Source organism: Nerophis ophidion, linkage group LG17 (assembly GCF_033978795.1).
Source record: "Nerophis ophidion isolate RoL-2023_Sa linkage group LG17, RoL_Noph_v1.0, whole genome shotgun sequence".
NCBI classification, from domain to species: domain Eukaryota; kingdom Metazoa; phylum Chordata; class Actinopteri; order Syngnathiformes; family Syngnathidae; genus Nerophis; species Nerophis ophidion.
The window spans coordinates 50687353-50710248 of record NC_084627.1 but is presented as its reverse complement, the minus strand read 5'-3'; the positions used below and the strand labels follow the sequence as shown (position 1 = coordinate 50710248).

Genomic DNA, 22896 nt, shown 5'->3' with positions numbered 1-22896 from the left:
CACACACAACCAGCTGTCAGTGTGTTTTGATCAGCTACTCGTATAAATCGGGCTCCATAATCACATGAACACACATAATTGTAGGTGAAAAATATGCGGGTGTTATTTTATTATTATTATTATAGACTGCTACTGGCCTGTTTGACCACTTAAAGCTCGTCACAATCCTGTGTACAATTTCCGCTTGTGTGGCGGCTGCACGGCATGTATACACTTTGCATGTACTCCCTCCCATGAATAAATTACACCGCAGATGCAAAAAAGCAAGTAGAAATATAAACATCTAAACAAATATGCTCAGATCTATGAATGCACCTGTGACTACATTGCACACACACTTAGATAAGGTACAATAACCAAAACCAGTGAAGTTGGCACGTTATCAAAATATCAGAACCGGAAAATGATCCACCAAGTCATGTAGACTGTAGTGAATTTACCATGAATTGATTAACGTGGACCCCGACTTAAACAAGTTGAAAAACTTACTCGGGTGTTACCATTTAGTGGTCAATTGTACGAAATATTTACTTGCAGTCCGACAGCGAGGCAGGGCACGCCGGAGCCTCGTCCAAGATGGCGGCAAGGAGGCGTGGACTGCGAGCAAGCAGCGAGGCGGGGCGCGCTGGCATCAAACCAGCAAATATCAGGTGCATGGGTCGCCCAGCTGGGCAAAGTTCAAATCTCCTCTCGTACTGAAATGAAATGCCAGCGGCCATAAGCGCCGGGGGGAGAGACGGAGAGAGAAGGAGCCAGAAGGAAGCCGATGCTGAGCGTGAGAGGAAGACGACGCATGCAGCCGAAGAGCTGGAGTGGAAGAGTGAGCAGAAAAAGGGGAAGACTGGAAAGAAAACCGGTAAGAGACTAACTTATTGCAAAATAAAAGAAGTCTACACCTGCTGGACAGAATGTCAGTCCTTGGTGGTCCTGAGAACCCGCACGACGGCGGCTTGAGACCATCAGAGTATTGTACTGTGCAACCTACTAATAAATGTTTCAATCAATCAATCAATCAATCAATCAATCAAAGTCTATAAGTGAAATTCCTTATCCTGCAAGACACTTAAACCAGAATTGGTTTTGTCATGGAAATTCAAAGCCAACAAAACTACTGGAAAATAACTGCAGCATGACATCATCACCCTGAAACCAGTTAGTTGTTCAGTGACGGGTGCAGATCCTGCTGAGGTTGTCACCCTAAAACCAGTTAGTTGTTCAGTGACGGGTGCAGATCCTGCTGAGGGTGCGGCATCACCACGTCTGGAGTTTCCTACGAACAACTACGAACTTGTCTTTGATCCGAAAGTGTGATGTAAGCATATTTTGTTTCAGCCCAACATTTGAGTGAAATTTCCAGGAAGTGTGTCAGAAGACAGTGTGTGGGCAGACAACCATTTGGTCGGAACACTTCAAGTCCCAAGATGTGTTTCAGCTTGCAGGACTCATTAATGTGTCAGTCTGCCCAAGGACTTGTCAGAGCAGGAGTACAGACCGAGGGAGCAAACTGGGTGAGACAGGTAACACCAGCTAATATCAGACCATTTCCTTTTCATACAAAAGCGCTGGCGAAAAGGTTTAATGAAGCCCTCACTGCAGTTGACTGGCACACCAGGATGTCATCATAGCACTAGGCAACAGTTTTAAGTCTAAGATCATCAGACTCTGCAATGAACCAAGTCAAAATGTTGTTTTTTAGTTGTGGTTTCATGTTATTTCTGCTCCAGAGTTTGGACAGCCCAACTTTTACTGCTTTTCCTCATCAACTCTGAGCATCTACAACTTTATTTTGTTAGATTCCCGATGCAATCAAAGTGAGAAAATGGCCAATGCAGCAAGAGTCAGCCTGAAAGACCCATATAAACTAAATTATAATCCATCAATCCCTTTTCTACCGCTTGTCCCGTTTGGGGTGGCAGTGGGTGTTGTAACTTATGGGTATTATAATTCATGAGATGATCATTCATAATTTGCATATTTGATGTAATTGCTGATAAGCTAATGTATTATTATTTACAGTTAAAGAATAAATAGGGAATTGATTTGATTTATACATGTATTTGATATTGGTTATTTGAGAAACACTGACACCGGATCGAGTTGTTTTCTATTTTATACATGATGACGTGATGTTTTTTAGACTGAGGCCGATCTGCAAAAGTTCGACTCCAGGTGTCGTTGAGTAGGGAGGGAGGTCAAAAGCGTCCATCATTGGGGTGTCCTCGGCGGTGTTTTTCAGAACAGCCTGGTCCTGTTTCCACAGCATCAAGGCCATTCGAGGGAGTCGAATCGTAAATTACGATGTTTATTTTCCGCGAGCAAACAAAACGATGACTCGTCTGTTCTATTCGTTCTTGCTGGGTACTCTCAAATTCAATTCAATTTTCCTTGATTATTTGAGAAACACTGACACTGGATTGAGTCGTTTTGTATTTTATAGCCTAACAAAGGGCTAACTAAAATATTGCATGTTCCACAATTAATTGCGGCAAACCGGATGTAAAAAAAGAGCGGGAGCAGGTGCATTGTGCTCGATGAGATTGAGCATTACAAGCCTGTGAGTGAATGGATGAACGACAGATAAGATAAAAGGATTTTTTGTACCGTTTTGTATCCCCATTTTTTTTTTTATATATATAAAGTACAACTTTATTTACACATTTCTGGAGTCCTATCCAATACTTGATCATAGTTAATCGACAGTGGGTGCTGGAGCCTACCTCAGCTGCATTTGGGCGGAAGGCGGGGGTACACCCTGGACAAGTTGCCACCTCATCACAGGGCCAACACAGATAGACAGACAACATTCACACACTAGGGACCAGTTAGTGTTGCCAATCAACCTATCCCCAGGTGCATGTCTTTGGAGGTGGGAGGGGCCTATCCTCAGGTGCATGTCTTTGGAGGTGGGAGGGGCCTATCCCCAGGTGCATGTCTTTGGAGGTGGGAGGGGCCTATCCCAGGTGCATGTCTTTGGAGGTGGGAGGGGCCTATCCCCAGGTGCATGTCTTTGGAGGTGGGAGGGGCCTATCCCCAGGTGCATGTCTTTGGAGGTGGGAGGAAGCCTGAGTACCCGGAGGAAACCCACGCAGTCACGGGGAGAACATGCAAACTCCACACAGAAAGTTCCTGAGCCTGGGATTGAACCCAGGACTACTCAGGACCTTCGTATTGTGAGGTAGAGTGCAGGGCTGTTCAATGAGATAGTGAAGAGGGTCGCAGTTTCAAGAGTCCAAGGGCTCAGGGGCCGGACATTGGAATGTTGATGTTTCGTCAGAAAGTGCCTCCGCAAGTTATATTTCTTTACAGTATTTTTCGGACCATAGGGCGGACCGCATCAAAAGGCACACTGTAGATGAGCGGGAGTTTAGTCAAGTTTTTTTCCCCACCGGATTAACAAGGAGCATTAAAAGGGGTCAAATTATTAATATCGGACTGCTGATATTATCGGCCGATAAACACTTTAAAATGTAATATCGGAAATTATCAGTATCGGTTTGAAAAACCAAAATTGTATGACTTTTTAAAATGCTGCTGTATGAAGTGGTACACGGATGTAGGGAGAAGTACGGAGCACCAATAAACCTTACTGCCCCCCTCTCCCAATGTCACCCTTTTCTCACCTTTTTAAGGAGCGCCATAAGTGTCTGATCTGTTGGGGGTGTCGTCTTGTCCCCCCTGTGACGTATGTCTGCTCTAAGCGGGACTGTGCTGCAAATGAAATTTCGTTGTACTTGTCCAATGACAATAAAGATCTATCCTATACTTAAAGGCACTGCCTTTGCGTGCCGGCCCAGTCACATAATATCTACAGCTTTTCACACACACAAGTGAATGCAAGGCATACTTGGTCAACAGCCATACAGGTCACACTGAGGGTGGCCGTATAAACAACTTTAACACTGTTACAAATATGCGCCACACTGTGAAGCCACACCAAACAAGAATGACAAACTCATTTTGGGAGAACATCCACACCGTAACAACTGAACAAATACCCAGAACCCCTTGCAGCACTAACTCTCCCGGGACACTACAATATACAACCCCCCCGCAACCCCCAAATCCCGCCCACCTCACTGTTATTTTATTTTCAAATTAGCCTGTGGAAAAAGGTAATGTTGATATTTACTTCAGAAGGCTGCAAATATAAAAGAGGCATTACATTTTTTATTTAATTGCATTTAATATGTACCATTGATGCTTTTTTAGTTTGGTTTTTGACAATTGATTTTGCACTCTTAAGTTACATAAGTGATGCTTGTTCCATATTCAGTTTTAAAGAAAATCAGTGTAGCAAACTGAGCAATAATTCATGTTTTATTCATGAACTTTCTCTCACGACTTCAAGGTTGGAATGTTTGATTCATTCATTATTATTTCATTTTCAAATGTATTATCAGCCTGTGGAAAAAATCTATTTTGATATTTACCTCAGAAGGCTGCAAATAGAAAAGAGGCATTCCATTTTTATTTAAATTTAATTTGATATGCCATTGATATTTTTTAGTTATTATTATTATTTAAAACTGGATTTTGCATGTCACTATAAAGTTATATAAGCCTTTTTTGTTCAATATTCCATGCAGAACTAGTTTGGGTCCTCATTAAAAGGTGAATTTGTTCAACCTTGGCCCTCGGCTTTGTTCAGTTTTACATTTGGAGCCACTCTGTGTTTGACACCCCTGGGGTTCTGCAACATTGGGACCAACTATCTAATGAAGCAACTCCATCCATGGAATGTTAGGACTATCTGAGTGTGGCCACACGTTTCCAGTCGTCCCACTTTGCAAAAGAACCACCTGTGGTAATTAGTGGTGACTACCCAAATAAGGTGAAGAATAAACAAGTACAAACAGTCTCTCCCCTCCGAGGCATTTAGTAAGCTGCTCTACATTCTAGAACAGAAAAGAAAAACACCTCAAAAGAGAGAATCACAACACTTTCCTTTTCACTGCTGCACACACGGCTGTTGAATTTGTGATTGTTCATTTTTGTTAGACACAGGAAGTCTTATTGTGAAACTACGCAGGTGTAGGATCATTTTAAACACTGATAGTAAACACAGTACAGGACCACCTTCTCCTCATTCAATGTGTTTTCTTTATTTACTAGATGGCTTTTTTAGCAATATCCGATATTGTCCAACTCTTAATTACTGATTCCGATATCAACCGATACCAAAATATACAGTGATGGAATGAACACATTATTATCTTAATTTTGTTGTGATGCATTAAACAATGTAACAAAGTTTTACAAAATAAATCAACTCAAGTTATGGAAAAAAATGCCAACATGGCACTGCCATATTTATTATTGAAGTCACAAAGTGCATTATCTTTTAAACATGCCTCAAAAAAGCAGCTTGGAATTTGGGACATACTCTCCCTGAGAGAGCATGAGGAGGTTAAAGTGGGCGGGGTTGAGGTGGGGGGTTTAATATTGTAGCGTCCTGGAAGAGTAAGTGCTGCAAAGGATTCTGGGTATTTGTTCTGTTGTGTTACGGTGCGCATGTTCTCCTGAAATGTGTTTGTCATTCTTGTTTGGTGTGGGTTCACAGTGTGGCGCATATTTATAACAGTGTTAAAGTTGTTTATACGGCCACCCTCAGTGTGACCTGTATGGCTGTTGACCAAGTATGCCTTGCATTCACTTGTGTGTGTGAAAAGCCGTAGGTATTATGTGATTGGGCCAGTGCCTTTAAGGTTTATTGCCGCTCTGTACTTCTTCCTACATCCGTGAACCACTCCGTACAACGGCGTTTTAAAAAGTCATGAATTTTAGTTTTTGAAACAGATACCGATAATTATGAAACCGATACCGATTATTTCCGATATATTACATTTTGGCCTGGGAACACCTCGTGATCCCCCGGGAGGAGCTGGACGTCATAGTTGGGGAGAGGGAAGTCTGGGCTTCCCTGCTTAGGCTGCTGCCCCCGCGACCTGACCTCGAATAAGTGGAAGAAGATGGACGGATGGATGGATTACATTCTAAAGCATTTATTGGCCAATAATATCGGCAGTTCGATATTATTGGACATCCCTACTATTTACATTGTAGATTTTCACTGAAGGCTTCAAAACTACGACTGAACACGTGGAGTTATGTACTTAACAAAACAAAAAAAAGGGGGAAATAACTGAAAACATGTTTTGTATTGTACTTTCTTCAAAATAACCACCTTTTACTGTGATTACTGCTTTGCACACTCTTAGCATTCTCTCAATGAGACTCAAGCACACCTGTGAAGGGGAAACACTTTTAGGTGACTACCTCTTGAAGTCAACCAGCAATGTGACCATGTGACTTCCACGCGGGCGTGGTGGGGGGGCGGGTCGGTACCTTTCAGAGACGGTGTCGTACCGAAAATAATGCATTAGTATTGTGTTACTGTACTGATACTGTATACTGTATCACCCTAATGCACCGTTACACCTTTTGTATGTGATGGAACTGCAAAGGTCTAAATCCATCCATCCATTTTCTACCGCTTATTCCCTTTTGGGGTCGCGGGGGGCGCTGGCGCCTATCTCAGCTACAATCGGGCGGAAGGCAACGTACACCCTGGACAAGTCGCCACCTCATCACAGGGCCAACACAGATAGACAGACAACATTCACACACTAGGGACCATTTAGTGTTGCCAATCAACCTATCCCCAGGTGCATGTCTTTGGAGGTGGGAGGGGCCTATCCCCAGGTGCATGTCTTTGGAGGTGGGAGGGGCCTATCCCCAGGTGCATGTCTTTGGAGGTGGGAGGAAGCCGGAGTAGAACCCACACAGTCACGGGGAGAACATGCAAACTCCACACAGAAAGATCCCGAGCCCGGGATTGAACCCAAGGCTACTCAGGACCTTCGTATTGTGAGGCACATGCACTAACCCCTCTACCACCGTGCTGCCAAAGGTCTAAATGAGGAATGAAAAAAACAAAACACTAAACGCAGATGCAGGACAAAACCACTGGAAGTGGACAAAATGTACTTAAACCAGAGGCAGGACCCAAGTTGATCCTGTTAGAAGCGAAACCTGCTGCTGTTCTGAGATACCTCAAAACTTTCCCAGGCGTGTTTGCGCTGTGAAAAAGTGCAGAAAGCCAGACTGAGCTGCCTCCTGCTCACATGTTCAAACACAACACAGCAGTACTTCTGAAAAGGAAACAATCAGGGGTTTAACTGAAATAGAAAGTTAATTTTCCAGGTAAGTCTTATTTGTAAGTCCTCCTTCTACGTTTTGGCCCCGTTTACACCGACTGCACATCACATCTCAAACACTTTTCCTCAGTGTTCGCTCTAACAATAAAAACTTTCATGCATTATATTACTTTAATGTATTTTCATACAAAAAAAACCCCAAATTTTTAAAAGGTGTGGCAACCATATCTGGGGTGGCAACTTTTATTTTATTTTCATTTATTCTATTCCTTGTTCATTAATGGAATCCGGTCAACTTCCGTATTTTCCGGACTATAAGGCTCATTTAAAATTCTTATTTCCCCTCAAAACTCAACAGTGCGCCTTATAACCAGGTGCGCATAATGTACGGAATAATTCTGGTTTTGCCTACAGACTTTGAAGCAATTTTATTTGGTACATGGGTGTAATGATAAGTGTAACCAGTAGATGGCAGTCAAACATAATATATATGTGTAGACTGCAATATGATGGCAATATGACTCAAGTAAACAACACCAACATCTTATATGTTCCATTGAAAATATAGAACATTACAAACGGTGCTCCAAAATCTATCAAAAATGTTTTAGTACGACTTTGGTAAGCTATGAAGCCGATGCATCAAACATACGAGTCGTATTCTGGTGTGTGTATAAGGTAAGACAAATTATCTGGCGTTTTGTTTTGCAGTATTATGCAAAAGATCTGCATGAATCCTGAAAAATTGTGCGCGTTTGCCCTTGTGGTCTGTGCAGACATCGTAGTCTATAAGTTTCTTCTTTTTTTCTATCTTCTTGTTATGTGACATTCATCCTCCGCTGTTGCCATTTCTAATATAAAGTAGTGTAAAGTTCTCACTTCTGTCAGTAAACTTGCCACAAAAGCGCTAAAACATACCGGTGTAGTGAGTTTACATTATTCACCCAAGGAACTTTAGTTGTCAGAGAGTTCCAGTCGGACCGTTTTTCAGGGGACGCATTTTGTTGTTGTTTCCGGATGAGGAGATGCTGCTCCGTTATTGATTTAAGTAAAGTCTGAAAACAATTAGCGTCATCTTTTGACACTTCTTCCACTCCCGTCCTTGCACGCTACACCGCTACAACAAAGATGACGGGGAGAAGACTCTGTCGAAGTGGAGGCACGACTGCCAGAAAGTGGCTGGAAGATTATCTATAAAACATAATCTATGCAACGTTTTGAACAAAAGAACCACCATTACATGTTATGTAGACCACAAGGAAGTGTTTTTACATTTACAAAAAAAAAGACCCCTTTAATCATCTGAACATATATGAAAAAAGATGGAAAATAGACCATCGGCAGTGCGCCCTATGGTCTGGAAAATATGGTACTTTGTTTTCACTTTATTGAACCGCGCATACAAGTATTATATTGTGGCCACATTGGGGCCTGTGCGCATTTATACTGGAGTCTAATAAAGATCACATTTCACTTGCAGTGAAGACAGTCAGCTGGAAAAAAAATTAGGTTTCAGAAAAAAACGATTTGCAGTGAAAACGTAGTCTGTGAGAGCATAAATTCAAAAATAACACATTTAAAATATTAAAACATTGTCAGTGAATAGTTGTGCTTTGCTAAGCATGTGCATGACACAACATAGCGTACAGTTAGTGCTGTTCAAAGAAATGATGAACTCACTTCTTCTCTAAGCTGCTGAGCTCGTGCTCAGTCTCTGTCTGCAGCTGCTGGAGGTGAAAGGTCAACCATTGGCTCGAGACAGCAAACCTCTGCAGTGGTCCTGTGTCGTCCTCACACACTAAACCCTGCAACACAGCATGTGTATGATGTCATACTGCACTTGCTGGCAGACATTTTTCATGGTTTCCCTTCAACCGTAGACCACAAGGAAGTGTTTTCCGTTAAGAAAAAAAGTGTACAATGACTCCCTTAAGGCGTCCTGTAATCTGGTGACTTGTACAAACCTTGTTTCCATACCAGTTGGGAAATTGTGTTAGATGTAAATATAAACAGAATACAATGATTTACAAATAATTTTCAAGCCATATTCAGTTGAATATGCTACAAAGACAACATATTTGATGTTCAAACCCATACACTTTTTCAAATAACACTTAGAATTTCATGGCTGCAACATGTGCCAAAGTAGTTGAGAAAGGGCATGTTCACCACTGTGTTACATCACCTTTTCTTTTAACAACACTCAATAAAGGTTTGGGAACTAAAGAAACTAATTGTTGAAGCTTTGAAAGTGGAATTCTTTCCCATTCTTGATTTATGTAGAGCTTCAGTCCTTCAACAGTCCGGGGTCTCCGCTGTGGTGGAAATATTCTTCCAAAATGTGTTGCTCATTGTTGTTTACTGTGCTTTCACTACTTGGCACAGGTTTATGACATTGTTGGCATGGTTCATACTGCCACCCTCAGTGTGACATGTATGGCGGTTGACTGAGTTAATTTGCTCGTTTGCAGTGTGTTCAAAGTCAAAATAAATGTGTCATTAGTTCAATATTGGGCACAATGATATCTAAGTTAGGCTTTATTTATTATAGAGTGACTTAGATATCATTAAGTTAGGCTTTATTTATTATAGAGTAACTTAGATATCATTGTGCCCGATATTGAACAAATGACACATTTATTTTGACTTTGAACACACTGCAAACGAGCAAATTAACTCAGTCAACCGCCATACATGTCACACTAAGGGTGGCAGTATGAATACTGTATAATAAATAAAGCCTATTTGTGACTTTTTTATTATGTAAAATGGACCAAACTCGCCGCAAAACTAACAACAAGAGTGACTTTCCAAAAATGATTTTAAAAAATATTGAAGTAATCATAGTAGTATCGACGAGATACGCTATTGTACATGGTATCATTACAGTGGATCTAATGCCGTTTGTTTATATTTTAACGTCCCGGAAGAGTTGGTGCTGCAGGGAATTCTGAGAATTTGTTATGTTGCGGTGGAAATATTCTTCCAAAATGTGTTGCTCGTTGTTGTTTACTGTGCTTTCACTACATGGCACAGGTTTATGACAGTGTTGGCATGGTTCATACTGCCACCCTTAGTGTGACATGTATGGGTGCTGAATAAGTATGGCCTTCATTCGCTTGTGTATACTGTGTTCAAAGTCAAGATAAATGTGACATCAGTTCAATATCGGGCACAATGAAATCTCGGTTAGGCTTTATTAATTATAGAGTGTTTGATTTGTGACTATTTTATGATGTAAAACGGACCAAAGTCGCCACAAAACTAACAACAACAAGACTGACTTTCCAAAAAATGATTTGAAAGATGGAAAGTTGCCATCAATCCTGGGCCCCAAAGCACCCAGGGGACCGCCGCTTATGTACTGCACAATATTATCAGGTCAGTCTGGTTTTGCAGCTTTATTATTGCTAATATCATGCATCATGTTGATTTATTCTGGACAGTAAATGATGGGCAAAAGTAGGATTGCAGCGTTTAGGCAGACGACTGTTTGCCAGAAATGAGGCGACGTGGGGAGTCAAAGTCCAGCTCGCCATGAATCACCGGCTGAGGGAGGCCAGAGGAGAGGTGGCAGGCAGACTGAGGAGGCAGGAGGAAGTGAAGACTGGGAGCAGAGGAGACAAGCGAGGACATGAGGAGAGAAGAAGCGTGGGCGTGTCCAGTCCCGTGGCGGCGATGGCGGCTGTGGACTGACAGACAGCAGCCTGGTATGAGTCATCCTGGCAGGACAACATGATCGCACTCAACTGACAAATGTGCTCATATTGAAAGTGATAAAGAATATTCATTATCTTGTATTGATAGTAAAGTACTTGTCATTAGTAATCTATTACAAACCCCGTTGCCATGTGAGTTGGGAAATTGTGTTAGATGTAAATATAAACAGAATACAATGATTTGCAAATCCTTTTCAACCCATATTCAGTTGAATATGCTACAAAGACAACATATTTGATGTTCATACTCATGAACTTTTTTTTTTTTCGCAAATAATAATTAACTTAGAATTTCATGGCTGCAACACGTGCCAAAGTGGTTGGGAAAGGGCATGTTCACCAATGTGTTACATCACCTTTTCTTTTAACAACACTCAAACGTTTGGGAACTGAGGAAACTAATTGTTGAAGCTTTGAAAGTGGAATTCTTTCCCATCCTTGTTTTATGTAGAGCTTCAGTCCTTCAACAGTCCGGGGTCTGCGCTGTCCTATTTTACGTTTCATAATGCGCCACACATTTTCCATGGGAGACATGTTTGGACTTCAGGCCACGCTGTTGTAACACATGCTGAATGTGGCTTGGCATTGTCTTGCTGAAATAAAGAGGGGGGTCCATGAAAAAGACGGCGCTTAGATGGCAGCATATGCTGTTCCATAACCTGTATGTACCTTTCAGCATTAATGGTGCCTTCACAGATGTGTAAGTTACCCATGCCTTGGGCACTAATACACCCCCATACCATCACACATGTGTAAGTTACCCATGTCTTGGGCACTAATACACCCCCATACCATCACACATGTGTAAGTTACCCATGTCTTGGGCACTAATACACCCCCATACCATCACACATGTGTAAGTTACCCATGCCTTGGGCACTAATACACCCCCATACCATCACACATGTGTAAGTTACCCATGCCTTGGGCACTAATACACCCCCATACCATCACACATGTGTAAGTTACCCATGCCTTGGGCACTAATACACCCCCATACCATCACACATGTGTAAGTTACCCATGTCTTGGGCACTAATACACCCCCATACCATCACACATGTGTAAGTTACCCATGTCTTGGGCACTAATACACCCCCATACCATCACACATGTGTAAGTTACCCATGCCTTGGGCACTAATACACCCCCATACCATCACACATGTGTAAGTTACCCATGCCTTGGGCACTAATACACCCCCATACCATCACACATGTGTAAGTTACCCATGTCTTGGGCACTAATACACCCCCATACCATCACACATGTGTAAGTTACCCATGCCTTGGGCACTAATACACCCCCATACCATCACAGATGTGTAAGTTACCCATGTCTTGGGCCATAATGCACCACCATACCATCACACATGTGTAAGTTACCCATGTCTTGGGCACTAATACACCCCCATACCATCACACATGTGTAAGTTACCCATGTCTTGGGCACTAATACACCCCCATACCATCACACATGTGTAAGTTACCCATGCCTTGGGCACTAATACACCCCCATACCATCACACATGTGTAAGTTACCCATGCCTTGGGCACTAATACACCCCCATACCATCACACATGTGTAAGTTACCCATGTCTTGGGCACTAATACACCCCCATACCATCACACATGTGTAAGTTACCCATGCCTTGGGCACTAATACACCCCCATACCATCACAGATGTGTAAGTTACCCATGTCTTGGGCCATAATGCACCACCATACCATCACACATGTGTAAGTTACCCATGTCTTGGGCCATAATGCACCACCATACCATCACAGACGCTGGCTTTTCAACTTTGCGTCGATAACAGTCTGGATGGTTCTTTTACTCTTTGTTCCCAGAGGACACGACGTCCACAGTTTCCAGAAATAATTTGAAATGTGGACTCGTCAGACCACGGAAACTTTTACACTTTGCAACAGTTCATTTTAACTAAGCTCACGGCGGCGTTTCTGGGTGTTGTTGATAAATGGCTTTTGCTTTGCATAGTAGAGTTTTAACTTGCACTTACAGATGCAGCGACCTACTGTAGTTACTGATCGTGGTTTTCGGAAGTATTCCTGAGCCCATGTGGTGATATCCTTCACACACTGATGTCGCTTTTTGATGCAGTACCGCCTGAGGGATCAAAGGTCACGGGCATTCAATCTTGGTGCAGTGATTTGTCCAGATTCTCTGAACATTTTGATGATATTTCAGACCATAGATGGTTAAAACCCCGAAATTCTTTGCAATAGCTGGTTGAGAAATGTTCTTAAACGTTCAACAGTTTGTTCACGCATGTGTTCACAAAATGGTGACCCTCTCCTCCATCCTTGTTTGTGAATGAGTGAGCATTTCATGGAAGCTGCTTTTATATCCAATCATGGCACCCACCTGTTCCCAATTAGCCTGCACACCTGTGGGATGTTCCAAATAAGTGTTTGATTCCTCAACTTTATCAGTCTTTTTTGCCACTGGTGTTAGCTTCTTTGAAACAAGTTGCATGCTTCAAATTCCAAAAACCACCTCAGGCCATATCAGAGGTGTCATTCAGCTAGTTGTAAGTCAAAGTATCGTCCCAAAAGTTATGAAAATATTTCATGAAGGTTGAAAAGTTACTGAGTGAGGATTTAAGCGGACGGCGGCTTTTAAGTCGAGAAAGGCTGGAGCAGCGGAGCGAAGCAAGTGTGACAACAGGCTCTAAAACAAGTAGAGTCTCTAAACAAGAGTGCATTTAAAAGTTACTAATAGGATTGGAGAAGTCTCTAGGAACTTGAAAAATTCTCAACAAAAGTACTTTGAAACAATTGACAAAAACAGCAAAACAGAGCAAAACAATATAAAAAAAAATATATATAATAATACTAGTTAATACTGACCAAATTGTTTTTAAATGTATTGGGGCGATATAGCTCGGTTGGTAAAACGGCCGTGCCAGCAACTTGAGGGTTCCAGGTTTGATCCCCGCTTCAGCCATCCTAGTCACTGCCGTTGTGTCCTTGGGCAAGACACTTGACCCACCTGCTCCCAGTGCCACCCACACTGCTTTAAATGTAACTTAGATATTGGGTTGCACTATGTAAAGAGCTTTGAGTCACTAAAGAAAAGCGCTATTTAAATATAATTCACATATATATACACACAGTATATACCTGTTGCAGCCATGAAATTATAAGTTAATTATTCTTTGCAAAAAAAATAAAGTTCATGAGTTTGAACATTAAATATGTTGTCTTTGTAGCATATTCAACTGAATATGGCTTGAAAAGGATTTGCAAATCATTGTATTCTGTTTATATTTACATCTAACACAATTTCCCAACTCATATGGAAACAGGGTTTGTAATAGATTACTAATGACAAGCACTTTACTATCAATACAAGATAATGAAACGGGGTTTGTGTATATATATATATATATATATATATATATATATATATATATATATATATATTTATATGCATTCAGACTGTACTTCATTCAATAACAGAGCAGCATCTTTTCATCCGGAAACAACAAATGTGTCCCTTAACAAACGGGCCGACCAAAACTCTCTAATAACTAAAGTTCCTTGGGTGAATAATGTAAACTCACTACACCGGTATGTTTTAGCGCTTTCGTGGCGAGTTTACTGACAGATATAAAGAAGAACTTTACACTACTTTATATTAGAAATGGCAACAGCAGTGGATGAATGTCCCATAAAATAGAGAAAAAGAAGCTTATCGACTACAAGGATTTATGCAGATCCCAAATACAGATCAGCAGGTACCAGAAGGTAAGAAAAGTTGCTTTTGCATAATATTGCGAAACAAAACTCCAGATAATATGTCTTACCTTATAAACACACCATAATAATACTCGTACATTTAATGTGTCGACAATCCATCAAGCAGTGCGGCTTACCAAAGTTGTACTAAAAATGTTGATAAATTTTGGAGCGCTGTGTTTAATGTTCTATATTTTCAATTGAACATATACAATGTTGGTGTTGTTTACTTCAGTCATATTGCCATCATATTGAAGTCTACGCGCATCTCTTATGTTTGACTGCCATCTACTGGTCACATTTATCATTACATCATGTACCAAATAAAATTGCTTCGAGGTCGGTAAGCAAAACCAGAATTAGTCAGTACATTAGGGGCACCGGGTTATAAGGTGAACTGTCGAGTTTTGAGAAAAAAAAAGGTTCTAAGTGCGCCTTATAGTCTGGAAATTACAGTATATACAGTAAGGTTCTGCCGTATGCAGTAACTCATTGGGCCACTTTTCGATGTGGTAGCGAGCAAAGGGAAAATGTTTAAAATCAATACTTAAAACGTTTTTTCGTGAGGTTTATGTAAAATATACTAACATTTTGAACCAAACACAAGACTGTAATAGCAATGATTTCATCCAATTCTAGTGTTGAAAACATCAAGTAACCAATGTTTCATTATTAATAAAGTCTGCCTAGAGGACTTTTTCAACCTACAGAAGAAAGTCAATTACCATGTCGTGTATAAAAAGTATATATGGCAATTAATTTTCCACTAGTGATTGCATTTGTAAGGTGAGTGGGCTGGATGGTCATGACACACGGAGATAATGATGTCTGATTAAATTGTTGTTGTGATGCAAACACAACTGAAGCAGCATAAGTCCTCCACATATCTTATATAAGCATGTCCTTCAACAAAATAATAGGATTGTCGTTGTGAAGACATCATCTATATTGCCACCTGCCTTGACTCACATATGAACTTGAAGTGCCATCACTCAGGGTTCAATATGATGTCGGTCCACCTTTTGCAGCAATTACAGCTTCAACTCTTCTGGGAAGGCTGTCCACAAGGTGGTGGAGTGAGTTTATAGGAATTTTCGACCAGTCACACACAGTCCCCGTTGTAATTCATCCCCAAGGTGTTCAATCGGGGTCAGGTCAGGACTCTGTGCAGGCCAGTCAAGTTGCCTTTGCCGTTGTTCCCAAACTCTTCCGTTTTCTTATAATAAAGCAGACAGTTAACTTCGGAATGGTGAGGAGTGAGGAAATTTCATGACTGGATTTGTTGCACAGGTGGCATCCTATGACAGTTCCACGCTGGAAATCACTGAGCTCCTGACAGCAGCCCATTCTTGCACAAATGTTTGTAGAAACAGTCTCCATGCCTAAGTGCTTGATTTTATACACCTGATTCTGATCATTTGGATACAAATACTTTTGGCAATATAGTGTATTACTGGTAAAAACAGCTACAGTTGGCGCAGAACATAATGCCACTGGGAAATAACTACATTTAAAATACCAGCAGTGGACACTTTTATACCCAATCAAGGCACCCACCCAATTAGCCTGTTCACCTGCGGGATGTTCCAAATAAGTGTTTGATGAGCATTCCTCAACTTTCTTTGTCTTTTTTGCCACCGGTGCCAGCTTTTTTGAAACACGTCGCAGGCATTAAATTCCAAATGCGTTAATATTTTCAAAAAAATAACACATTTTACCAGTTCCAACATTAAGTATCTTGTCCAGGGGTCAAGAACCTTTTTGGCGGAGAGAGCCATGAAAGCCAGATATTTAAGAACGTATTTCCGTGAGAGCCATTTAATATTTTCTAACACTGAATACAAGAAAATGCACGCATTTTTTAAGTAAGACCAACATTTTTAAAGCATAAGAAGTTTCTTATTCTTTTTAATAAGATTTTTATTCTGAAGCTAACCAATAATAAATAAAACAAGTCCTACCATTGATGAGACTTCTTGAACAGGTGTGGTAGAAAACGGTTGGATGGATTAAAATGCATGACAATGTTTTATCTCAGCTACAATCGGGCGGAAGGCGGGCTACACCCCTGGACAAGTCACCACCTCACCAACACAGATAGACAACATTCACACTCACATTTACACACTAGGGCCAATTTAGTGTGTAAATGTTGGATTGTAGCTGAGATAGGCGCCAGCGACCCCAAAGGGAATAAGCGGAAGGGAATGGATGGATGGATGGATGGATGGATGGACAATGTTTTATATTTTGATTGTTATTTTTAACAGTGTGATTCTGTTAGAATAATTCTGTATATATAATCACACAACTTTTATGCTTGAGGGCCGTTGCTATAATTATTGTCACTTGTGCTGAAGTGGTGTTTTTCTTTGTCCGTGCAAAGCTGGCAATCCAAAAGATTGCAAGCAAGTCTGGTATCAGTGTCTATATCCAGGAACGGCCTGCTGTCTGCCAAGGCCGAACACCGCCGTGATGCAGGCCGAGCAGAGACTGATTGATTGATTGAGACTTTTATTAGTAGATTGCACAGTACAGTACATATTCTGTACAATTGACCACTAAATGGTAACACCCCAATAAGTTTTTCAACTTGTTTAAGTCGGGGTCCACGTTCATCAATTCAGGGTAGACAAGGCAATATCAACAGCGTCAACACATGTGCATGTTTGTATAATCATATATTGTGTCTAACTGGAGTTGTGGAGATTACTCCCTTCCCTCAGCGACAGCTTCAGTGATGTAAACAGGGACCTCCCAAATAAATAGAGGAAGCACGCGGGCTGGACTTTTAGAACGTACTTTGGATCTATAACTAGAGTACAGCCCAAAACACGTGTCTCCTCATTGATCCAAATTGAACTCTTGTCTCTGCATGATTCCTTGCTTCTTGTCTGTTTAATAGATGTCATCAGTGTTCGAATCGGACATATTGCCAGCGTATATAATCTACAAATGTCAGCTAAGATTTATCTGAGAGCTAGATGCAGTCATCAAAAGAGCCACATCTGGCTCGAGAGCCATAGGTTCCCTACCCCTGATCTAGTCTTTGCAGTTTATCTCATTAAATAGATTTTGGTTACGATGTTTTTCATTACATTTTGATATTTATTTTTCTTTACTTTTTTGCATGATAACAGAGGAGCTGCACATGGACTTCATTTATAAGTAAAGGTAAGACCATAATAATGTTTTTTTTATTAAATGTGCTTTTCTTGATGTATCTTTACATCACACTCAAATTAATAAGCGCAGGCCTAAATTTACCGCATGCCTTTGGTAAGTGCCAGAGTGAGAAGAGGTTTTAAAATAATTAGCGCCCCGGCGGCAATTCAAGGAAATACGGTAGTTTGGTTACAATGTTTTGTAAATGGACATTTCATGACATTTTGATATATTTTTTTGTACTTTTTTGCATGATAACAGAGGTAAGATAAATGGATTGTTATTTATAGGTAATGTCATATCAACATTACTGCATTTTAAGTCATGCAGAAACATTGGCTGAACCTAAAAAAACAAAAGTTAAGCTTTAATCATAATACTGAAGTCAATGAACAACATCTACCATGAATTGATTAACGTGGACCCCGACTTAAACAAGTTGAAAAACTTATTGGGGTGTTACCATTTAGTGGTCAATTGTACGGAAAATGTACTGTACTGTGCAATCTACTAATAAAAGTATCAATCAATCAATCAATCAATCAATCAATCCAATCTAACGAAGCATATACCAAATAACTGCAAATAATGCCATCTTCAGTACAAAAGCAACCATAGTAACAACTCAAATACGAGAACAAGTTTGTAAAGTCTCTGCATTCTAATATTAAATGGAGCACCTGTAAATGTTTTAGGAAATGATACTCACACCAGGAACTTGAGAGTGCGAAGAATTCATGATAGCAGGACAACTTAAGTCCAATTCCTGACTGATCTCAGACCACAGGGGGTTGTTTCTCTGTGTGTGTGTGTGTGTGTGTGTGTGTGGGCTGCACTACTGTGTACATGGAGATGACCCTAACTACAACCTCCCCACTGACCACATGAGGCAAGCAATGAGGTAAGACTTGGTGAGTTTGTTCAGGACTTTTGTCTGGATGTTTTTTGTAATGCCCTCAGTCTAAGAGGACATCAGAAGATTACAAGTTACTCTGGTAATGTAACTAGTTACTCTGGTAATGTAAGTGGCAGCAGCTCAGACGAGGCACCAAGCAGTGTGGGTGGGGAGTGTTTCCACAAAGGCCGGCCTGATATGCGAGTGCCAGGGACAGATTATTCAAATAAAGTTCCAAATCTTAGTGATATATCAGATTGTGTGTTTTTTTTACCCTTCACGTTCATATTTCGCTGTGTTTGTTGCATTTTTGTTGCGTTTTGTTTGATTGTAAAATATGTGGACGGAGAGGGGGTGTGACGTTCATGTGTTGTTAATATTCAGGGTTTTATCCTTCATAGTTAATGTTGTCAATCCCACATTCTTTATTTTCATGTACATTCTGGGTGTTTCATTCAGTAAAAAAATGTTAAATTCAATTCCATTTTTTAAGGCGCTCTGGCATAACTCTTTTAGTAGAGATATTGGCTTTTTTGCCAATATACGATATTGTCCAACTCTTAATTACAGATTCTGATATCAGCCAATACAGATATATACTGTGGTGGAATGAACACATTATTATGCCTCATTTAGTTGTGATGCCCGCTGGATGCATTAAACAATGTAACAAGGTTTTCTGAAATAAATCAACTCAAGTTATGGAAAAACAAATGCCAACATGGCACTGCCATATTTATTATTGAAGTCACAAAGTGCATTATTTTTTTTAACATGCCTCAAAACAGCAGCTTGGAATTTGGAACATGCGCTCCCTGAGAGAGCATGAGGAGGTTGAGGTGGGCGGAGTTGAGGTGGGGCGTGGGGGTTGTCCGATAAAATCGGACCCCCAATATTGTCGCCCGATAAATGTTTTAAAATGTAATATCAGGAAATTATCGGGATCGGTTTCAAAAAGTAAAATGTATGACTTTTTAAAACGCCGATGTACGGAGTCGTACACGGACGTAGGGAGAAGTAGAGCGCCAATAAACCTAAAAAGGCATTGGCCCAATCACATAATATCTACGGCTTTTCACACACGTAATACTAGGCATACTTGGTCAACAGCCATACAGGTCACACTGAGGGTGGCCATATAAACAACTTTAACAATGTTACAAATATGCGCCACACTGTGAACCCACACCAAACAAGAATGACAAACACATTTCGGGAGAACATCCGCACCGTAACACAACATAAACACAACAGAACAAATACCCGCTACAATATAAACCACCACTTACCCACCTCAACCTCCTCATGCTCTTTCAGGGAGAGCATGTCAAAATTAATTTGCTGCGGTTTTGAGGCATGTTTACAAAAAAATAATGGACTTTGTGACTTCAATAATAAATATGGCAGTGCCATATTGGTATCGGTTGATATCGGAATCGGTAGTTAAGAGTTGGACAATATCGGAAAATCAGCAAAAAAGCCATTATTGGACATCTCCACAGAGTACTTTAATTTAATTGACTAAATAATGACTGTGAATAAACTCTGCTAAGGAAACAGAAACCACATCAAAGTTCAGTGGTTTAGTGGTTAGTGTCCGCCCTGACATCAGTAGGTCGTGAGTTCAAATCCCAACTGAGTCATATTAAAGACTATAACAAGGGGAGCCATTACCTCACTGCTTGGCACTCAGCATCAAGGCTTGGAATTGGGGGTTAAATCTGGGCGTGGCACTGCTGCTGCTCACTGCTCTCCTCACCTCCCAGGGGGTGATCAAGGGTGATGGCTCAAATGCAGAGAATATTTTCACCACATCTAGTGTGTGACAATCATTGCTACTTTAACTTTAGCAAACCCATCCCCAAACCTTTTTTTCAACTTCCATTAAAAAAACGAAGGAATCAGAATGATCTAATCCACTTTATTTGTGTAACATCAATGTTTCCAAAGTGCTGCACAACAATATTCAAATATCCTCAGCTCCACCAATGACTGACTTAAAAATATAACCAATATAAAAATAATAATAAAAAAAAATAAAAAAAAATATATATATATATAATTTATGAAGAACATCTGTGGAAGAGTTGAAGACTAAGTGCCATTGTTCTGTCCAACACTGTAATGTCACATTTGAATCCCAGTAGTTCTTATGACTATCTGCAGTTACTGTACAAGACTAAACATAAAGTGTGTTTAACTTCACTTTGCAATCCAGTGCACGGTCCTTCAGACATTTTCTCAGCTCCTGTTAGTCTAATAAGTGAGTTGGGATTAAACAAACCATGACTAAGCTGCAAGACTTCCTGTCAGCTACCTCTGGCCGTTTCTGCAAGTTCCGATCTCCACCCAGGGCGTGTCTCCTGCAGCCTGGTGACTCTGGCAGGAAGCCAAGTCCGACACACCTTGGTAGGCAGGTAGTGAGAAGGGGGGCGGAGCTTCGCTGTTTTTTTTTATCTAACTACTCATCAAAATGGATTCCGTTTTTTTTAAGACAAGATAGTGGTTTATTCTCCGCACCGACTGCACTAAGTCAAGTGGAATAATTCTGCTGTGGTTGACATGATGCTGGACCTCAAGTGGTCTCGTTTAGAAGCAGCCTGCAGTTTCTTTGCAGCTTTAAGAAAAGGTGCAACCGCATTACTTCACCACAGTCTTTCAGTCTTTGAGTTGAAGCCCATTTTTGGTCGGTTTGACTAAAGTAAGATGCATGAAGGATTGCAGACTGTGGAACAGGACCTACATTAGACTAGAGCAGGCCTGGGCCATTATTTTGACTCGGGGGCCAAATTTAGAGAAAAAAAACGTGTCTGGGGGCCAGTATATCTATTTTTATGAACACTAATACAAAACCTCACAATAATGTCTGATTGAATGCTAAAAGCATTATGACAGATCGCCTTAAAAAAAACTTAATTGAATTTTACATTTTTCTATGAAGGATAAAATACTGAATATTGACAACATATGAACATCACACCCCTTTTGATCGACACATTTTACAATCAAGAGGAACGCAACAAACAGTGAAATATGAATGCGAAGGTTAAACAATAAATCCACCTCCAATCTGATATTTGCTGAATTTCCCCCAGTGATCAATAAAGTACTTTATATTCTATTCTATATATCACTAAGCTTTAGAACTTTGTTGTGAAAATCTCCTTCCGCGTCTGTGGAAACACTTCCTGTCCACACTGCTTGATGCCTTGTCTGAGCTGCTGTGACTTACATTATCATAGCATATAGTTTGAGTCCATAAACAGGGACTAAAGTCATCCTGATGCCAATATGTCGGTGCCAGTACTTAAATTATTTTGATACCTTTTGGTACTTTGATCGATCCATCTTCTTCCATTTATCTGGGGTTGTGTCGCGGGGGAAGCAGCCTAAGCAGAGAAGCCCAGACTTCCCTCGCCCCAGTCACTTGGTCCGGCTCTTCCAGGGGGATCTTGAGGCATTCCCAGGCCCGCCGGGAGACATAGTCTTGCCAACATGTCCTGGGTCTTTCCCGTGGCCTCTTACCAATCAGACATGCCCTAAACACCTCCCTAGGGAGGCGTTCGGGTGGCATCCTGACCAGATGCCCAAAGGGGACCACAAAAGCTAAGTTAAAGTTAAGTTACAGAAGCAATGATTGTCACACACACACTGGGTGTGGTGAAATGTGTCCTCTGCATTTGACCCATGCCCTTGTTCACCCCCCCTGGGAGGTGATGGGAGCAGGTTTATTTTAGCAAAAATAAAAATATTAAGGTACATTAAACATATGTTTCTTATTGCAAGTTTGTCTTTATATAAAATAGTAAATATACAAGACAACTTGTCTTTTAGTAGTAAACTAACAAAGGCTCCTAATTTAGCTGTCATTTCTCATTCTATTATTTTGTCAAAATTATTAAAGACAAGTGGTAGAAAATATATTATTAGTCTGCAGTAATACATCAAAAAATCAGACCGGCACTTTTTCAGAGGCAGTATAGTACTGATTATGATTAATTATTATGGCAGTGCTATACTAATACTGGTATACAGTACAACCCTAACAGGGACATTGGTATCAAGTACCTTTGTTACTTCAATAAAAAGGTAAAACTACAGATCCTGCAACGGCAACTTCTGTGAGGAGACTAGAAATGGTTTTGTGCATCATTTTCTTTCTCCTCCTCCTCCTCTTCTCCAGTATGCAGTGAACATG

The 22896-nt window shown here is 40.7% G+C and overlaps 1 protein-coding gene across 1 annotated transcript in view; it reads right to left on the bottom strand.

Annotated features, from left to right (window-relative positions):
* LOC133536556 (uncharacterized) overlaps window positions 1-22896 on the bottom strand; it is a 115409-nt gene that overhangs the window by 65793 nt on the left and 26720 nt on the right. Inside the window, exon 2 of the mRNA XM_061877184.1 lies at window positions 8838-8962. Within this exon, the coding sequence (XP_061733168.1) occupies window positions 8838-8962 (125 nt within the window). The remainder of the gene's footprint in view (window positions 1-8837; window positions 8963-22896) is intronic.